General features: G+C 38.5%; 1 protein-coding gene across 1 annotated transcript in view; it reads left to right on the forward strand.

Moving 5' to 3' along the window:
• Positions 1–7,014, forward strand: part of Wdr75 (WD repeat domain 75) — a 30,983-nt gene extending 23,969 nt beyond the window's left edge. The window contains exons 20-21 of the mRNA XM_069995627.1: positions 376–467; positions 724–7,014. Of these exons, the coding sequence (XP_069851728.1) occupies positions 376–467; positions 724–925 (294 nt within the window). The 3' untranslated portion in view covers positions 926–7,014. The remainder of the gene's footprint in view (positions 1–375; positions 468–723) is intronic.
• Positions 7,015–7,216: the final 202 nt, after the last annotated feature.

Here is a 7,216-nt window from a genome sequence, read left to right on the forward strand (position 1 = left end):
AATGGTAAGTCTCACAGCCTTTCCTGCCCAGGCTGGCCTCAGGTCTCAGACTCCTGAGTTGCTAATATTACAGGTTTGAGCCACCAGTTCCTGACAATTTGGAGTTTTTATACCATCAGTCTGTCCCATCTAATTTTTATATAATCATTTGTACATTATACTACATTAATACCCAATGTAAATATCATATAACCTTATGATATGGGATCATTTGAACTTAGAATGGGCTGTTGACAGAAATGTAGGATAATGGAAAGACTTCTCCTTAGGTTTGGTTTTTCTCTAGGTAAAACCTTTTGTTTTATTCTTGGTCTAAAGACCTCATGCCAGCAGCTAACCTTTGTAAGTTAAACAGTTTTTCTGCTTTTATTCTAGCTTCTTCACACTCCAGCCCATGTACTACCGTCTGCCTCTTTCCTATGTTCCCTGTTTGTGAATTCATTATTGCTATCTACAGAGACTAAGAGGTAAAATGGTTCTTGAAATATGTTTCTGTTTGAAGGAACAGTGTTTGTTTTGTCCTTTATTATAATATTTTTCCACTGTATATTTATGTCAGTTTTAAATTTTAAGGGCACAGAATATTGTCAAGTAAAATGGTTTTCAAATACTAGACAAGAGATGTTCTTTGTGTACACAGATAGTATGGAATTTATAAAATCACCTGCTCTTTTATAATAACCCAAGGTTTTTTTTTAATGTTTTCTTCCATTCCTGTTAAAGCGGTGAAGAAGTTCCTGATGATGTAGATATGGAAGAAGAAAAAGGAAGTGATGATTCTGATGAAGAAACTCATTTTACTGAGCAAGTTCAAGATACAAACATCACAGATTTAGAAGATGTTGTACATCAGTTGTCAAAATCTGAAGAGAAAGAGCTGAGGAAGTTCAGGAAAGTTGACTATAGCTGGATTGCTGCTCTTTAGGCCTTGGACATGAGGTGGAGAGAGGAGTTTTACACTTTGTGTTTTTTATTGTATGGCAATACTCAAAAAACATTTTAATATTTCTATTCTTTCTGTCCCAGTACTGGGGCTTGAACTTGAGACCTCATGCTCTCGTTTGGCTTTTTCTCTCAGGGTTGGAACACTACCAATTTGAGCCACACCTCCACTTCCAGCTTTTTGCTGGTTAGAAAAATCTCATGGACTTTCCTGTCATATCTGGCTTTCAACTGTAATCTTCAGATTGACATTACTCAGCCTCATGAGTAGCTAGGATTACAAACATCAGCACCCAGCACCAAGCACCCAGCAAATGTTTTCTGTTCTTAAAATAAAATACTAAATATTTACAGGACTTGCTCTTTTAAAGAAACAGGTAATAGGAAACTGCATTTGCTTCATGCTTTACAGTTACTAAGTACCTTTATCATATGTCAGTTTTTATTCTGAATAATGCATTAGCTTTATGATATAGCAGTGCTGGAACTAGAACTTAAATGATCTACCGTCACCCCTTACCTGCAATCTGGAAATATGAAGAGTTTTAAAAACCAAAAGCTTTGTTATGCTGTATGCTGTTTTGATTTTGATGCTGAAGTTGATTTAGTGGCTAGATATAACCTGAACTGATATATTTTAGTCCTAATTCATTCCTTTTAGTACATTTATTTCTTTTCTCTTAGAGAGCTTTAAAAATACTTGATGTAGTATCACACACAGACATTACAGAACCTATTATATAATGATATAAACTGCCAAAGCCAAAATAGTTATAAATTCAGGTCACCTGGCCCCAAGTTATTTTTTTAGTAGTAAACCATCCAAATATCCTCTTTATTTTGAAGTAATAGAGTTGCTGCATCTTAACTACTTAGTATTTTGAGTTTTTCAGTTCTCTGGTAGTAATTATGCTAAAACTGTGCAAACAAACAGCAGAGTATACAAGTCAGAAGAACACATCTCTGAATACACACACTTGCTTCTGTTTAGTATGTGCTGCAGACTGAACACTTGTTTCTTCCCTGAAATTCATACTCAATCACCTCTGGAAGGTGATTAGGTTGTGAAGATGGAGCCTTGGTGAATAGTGATAACATTATAAGAGAAAACCAAGGGCTGTAGCTCAGTAGTTAGCCTCTTGCCTAGCTTATGCAAGGCCCTTGGTTTTTATCCCCAGCAAGATAAAATTTAATAAATAGATGAGCAACGCAGGATCCAGAAGGCTCCCTCAATCTTTCCATATGGGAATATAGCAAGAAGACAACCATCTGTTGTCTGTGACAACCATCTGTTGTCTGTATAGGAAGTGACACCACACCAGACATCATGTGTAATGCTTTTTGCTACATTTCCCACTCTGTAGACAGTGAGACATATATTTTGTTACAGCAGTCCAAATGGACTGAGTATGTCTAAGTTTAGTGAGGTGTATATTTTTAGGTAATAGTTTTGATTTATAATTTATAAACCACATAACTTATTCATGTAAGGTGGGCAGTTCAGTGGTTTGAGATATTTATTTGCATTGGTATGCACCATCACCACAATCAATTTTACTATAATTTTATCCTCCCAGATACTCTAAGCAACTACTAGTCAACTAATTTTTCTAGTTCTGTGTCTATTATCAACATTTTTTTTTGTCAGTCATGGGGCTTGAACTCTGGGCCTGAGTGTTGTCCCACAGCTCTTCAGCTCAAGGCGAGTGCTCTACCACTTGAGCTACAGCGCCACTTCCAGTTTTGTGGTGGTTTATTGGAGATGAGAGTCTCAGATTTTCCTCCCCGGGCTGGCTTTGAACTGATATCCTCAGATCTCAGCCTCCTGAGAAACTAGGATTATAGGCATGAGCCACCGGCGCCCGGCTTATTAGGAATATTTTCTATCAATTAAATCTCACCACCACCAGCTCCTGTGTCAAATATCTGAGAGAAACAGTTTGAAGAATGAGATTTATTTTAGATTCAGAGATTTCAGTCCGAGGTTAGCTAATTAGATTGCCATGGCCTATAATGAGGCTGAACATCATGACATGATGGCAAGATTATATGATAGGAAACCGTTCACCTCATGGTGGCTTTGCAAAAGACAAAAGGGGAGGGGGCCAAGATAACTCAAGGACCTGTCTACAGTGACCTGTATTCTCCAATGAGGCCCCATCTCCTTAATACTAACTATGAATTCATCATTGTGTTAATCCATTAATGAAGTTAGCACCCTCATGATCCAGTCAACTCCAGTAGTGCTAGCTGGGGGTACCAGTTCAACTCATGAGCCTGTGGTGGACATAACATTCATCCATAACACTTAGCTTGCATGTGATAGCTATATCTGTACTTCATTCCTGCTTACTGTATTCATGTCTCTTGGCTATATGTCTAGGACTACCTTTGAAGGACCACCATATACACCATGATACATTATACATGGTCCAAACATTGCTTATTACCCTGATAACTTAATCTTAGGTCCCAATGCAAGGTTTGGTTGTTTTACATCTTTTTTAAAAAAGAAAATAAATTTTAAGTTCAGAATTGAGAAGGTACAGAGATTTGCCATAATGCTTCCCCTATGCAGAACCTCTCCCCCCCCCATTACCATTAATCCCCTCTTCTACCACACACACCCTCCAGAGACATGTTGTAATCAACAAATCTGCGTTAAGATTCTATCACACAAAGTTCTAATTTACAAATGCCCTTTTTGTGTACATTTTAAAAGTAAAAGTTTGGACAGATATATAATGTATTATACAGAGCATTTTCATTGCTCTGAAAATATGGAGCTATTTTTTGAGGCCAATCAGTCCTTGAGTTTTACTCTAATCCTGGGAGGATTCTTTATCTGCTTCTTCCTAGCTATCTGGTTTGTGGTCAAACATGTTCTCAGGGAGATAACAGCTTCCATTTTATTTCTTACTACCAAAAACCTCATTGTTTTCAAGAGCAACCTTAGAATTGAACTTCTACATTAGTTACCTATTCTTGGGAACCATGGCTTGTCCCTAGGCAAAAATCTAAGCGACTTCTCCAGAATTGTGGGTAGGCATCAAGGCCCACATTTTTCAGACTCATGCCTTATAATTGGGTAAAGACAAAAGCCTCTTAATCTCATCGCTGCTGACATGGAATTCTACTCTGAGCAAACTAGGGCAAGAGCAAGCAAGCCTCTAGTGTTTTAAGCCCCTTGTGGTAGTTTCTACTCAAAGTAGGCCTGATGAAGGAAGGGAGACCCTGGCCTCTAGTTTGGAAGTTACCCTCTGCAACACAGAGATGGGAGTAAGAAGTGTTGGCAGCTTACCCCTGAGAAGTGTATTTTTCCCCCACCAGTTTCAGTGGTTCTGAAGATCAGGTGAATGGGTCTCATACTGCCTTTCCAGAAATAGAACTCCCAATTCTTGGTGTGTATCCTCTTCTTTGTTGTTCCTTCCCCGACTTTTCTGTGCATGATTTGCCTAGAAGACACAAGAACCCTGCCTGTCACATTCCAAATCCTGTACCCTTCTAGAATATTATTGTCTCTAAAACACTTAAAACTGCTAATTAGGATTGCAAATAATTAGGGAAGATTTTGTGTGTCACTCAGCAAGGCAAAAATTTGCTTCTGTGCAGAAGGGTGTGCCATCAGCCAAAACTAGCTAGAAAGCACACAGGGCAGCAAGCTGCTCCCTATTTATGCTTGTAATAGCTCCAATTTAGCTAGGAACTGTCTCCCACCTCTGACCTGGCTACAGTCCTTTAAGCTGTCTGAGTTTCAACACTCATCTGTAAAGTGAAGTGTTCCCTCCCTGTGCAGATGGTGGTGTTCCTCACTTGTACATAGGCAAAGCATGCAAAATCTTGATATTGTACATGATCATACATGGGAGTATAAGGTTTTTTTAAAGAAAAATCTAGGCTAATTGCTGCATTGATTAAATAAGATTGTTAATGTTATGGAACAACATTCAGGTATTTTTTAAAATCACAGATTAGCATCCAGTAAAGAAATTATATTTTGTAATACTGTAGATGTTTTCAATAATTTCCAGTGTTTATACCATTACTGGGATTGAGCTTTTAACAGAAACTTAAGTTAAATATAACCATCTAGCTAGCATTAACTATGTCTTGTAAAAAAATGGCACTGATTTATTTGTGAAGCTGCTGTATCTGAACTACTACTTTTACAAATGGTGCTTTCCATTATTGGCTGATAACCATGAAATGATATTTTGCACCACACCAGTGTCAAGATTCTTGTGGTGAACAGTTGGGGACAGAATTAAGACAGTGGTTAGTAAGTACTGGGAAATAACTTTCTAACACACTAGAATAGCTACAGTTGACAAAGATAGTAGAGAGGACTTTGAATGTTCTCATCACAAATAATTGTTGTAACACTTACCTGATTGGTACCACATAAAACAGTAAAATTGCTATAAGTGAATTTAAGGTAAAAGGCATTAAATAAAGATGAAATGGAAGAAAAAGGTGCCAAAGAGGCAGTTGAGCAGAGTGGGTCAAACAAACATGCCTTGGTGAAAGGAGAGCCACAGTATGCATGATGGTGAGGTCACAGATGCGCAGAGCATTCCTGCCTCCTTGCACATCCTTAATTCTCCGCAGGGAATAGAAAAGCTATTACCATCCTCTCCAGGCTAGCATTATAGAATTCTTTCCCCTCTTTTTGTTTTCATTCTTCCCCATCAACTAATTACATTGCTCTCTTTAGAATAGCATAAAATACAATTTTTTAAAAACTGGAAAACAGCCGGGCACTGGTGGCTCACGCCTGTAATCCTAGCTACTCAGGAGGCTGAGATCTGAGGATTGCATTTCAAAGCCAGCCCAGGCAGGAAAGTCTCGAGACTGATCTCCAATAAACCACCAGAAAACTGGAAGTGGCGCTGTGACTCAAGTGGTAGAGTGCTAGCCTTGAGCTGAAGAGCTGAGGGACAGTGCCCAAACCCATGACAGAAAAAAAAAAAAAAAAAAAAAAACCTGGAAAACTTTGAAACATTGAGGTATTTCAAAGTGACAAATATGAATATGTGTGCAACTCATTTTTTGATTAGAAAAGTCTAGGTGGATGAGGATACTCAGTTATCACATTAGATAATATGTCTTATTTTTTGAAGATATATTTGCTCAAGAGCAAAGCCTTAATGGTCATTTGCTTAATATTGGGGTTTTTTTTAATTAAAAAAGGATAAAAATTATTTTTTAAAAAGGTGACTCCAAGCCGGGCGCTGGTGGCTCACGCCTGTAATCCTAGTTTCTCAGGAGGCTGAAATCTGAGGATCGAGGTTCAAAGCCAGTCTGGGCAGGAAAGTCCGTGAGACTCTTCTCTCCACTAGAAAACTGGAAGTGGCACTGTGGCTCAAGCGGTAGAGCACTCACCTTGAGCTGAAGAGCACAGGGATAGAGCCCAAGCCCCAGAGTTCAAGCCCCACGACCGACAAAAAAAAAAAAAAAAGGTGACTCCAAGTCAGGGCATTGTAGTGTCTGTTTGTAATATCAGCTACTAGGAAAGAGAATGATTATGGTCTGGGCAAAACTTTGAGATCATATCTGAAAAGAAAACTAAAAGCAGAATGATTGGGCTCTAGTTCCAGTGGTAGAGTACTGGCCTAACAAGCTGGAAACCCTGCATTCAATCTCTAGTAACCTGTCATCACAGCAACCTCACTGTGGTGGTAAAAGAGAAGATCTGAAAAGGGTTTAAGATCCCAGGTGGATTCTCACTGATGAATACCTGTGAGACTTAAAGGGAAATAGCAGTAACCGTAATTTGACAGTAGTGTACTTTGGGGCAGTAGAATAAAATCAAAATTAACCACTCCAACCACAGAGATACAGTCAATGATTGTTAAATTGTTCTTACTTTCTGGAAACCATGAATGAACTACTTAATATCTGATTTACAGTTCCTTTCTCTAAATTGCAGAACAAGATTAAACAGCATACATGACCATAAAACTAAATCAGATGCCAGAGTGATGCTGTCTAGCCCCCACTCCCATTCCATTCCCTACAAAGCCAACCAGCTGGCCAGTCCTTCACATACTAAATTCATGACAGGTGTGTAGAAACTGGAGCTAGTGCTATCTAGGTTTCCTGTCTTCAGACACAATACTCCTTTGGCTTAACAACTCCATGGGAGATTAAAAGACATGGTTCACAAGCTATTGTTTCATTGAGTTTTGATCATCCTTGTTAATAGTTACTTACTTTAACGGAAGGACTGATATGTGCTCTGAAAACAAGCACTTTAAATGTAAATATTGATGTT

The sequence above is a fragment of the Dipodomys merriami genome, unplaced genomic scaffold, assembly GCF_024711535.1.
Source record: "Dipodomys merriami isolate MVZ:Mamm:240054 unplaced genomic scaffold, mDipMer1.0.p SCAF_49, whole genome shotgun sequence".
NCBI lineage: Eukaryota > Metazoa > Chordata > Mammalia > Rodentia > Heteromyidae > Dipodomys > Dipodomys merriami.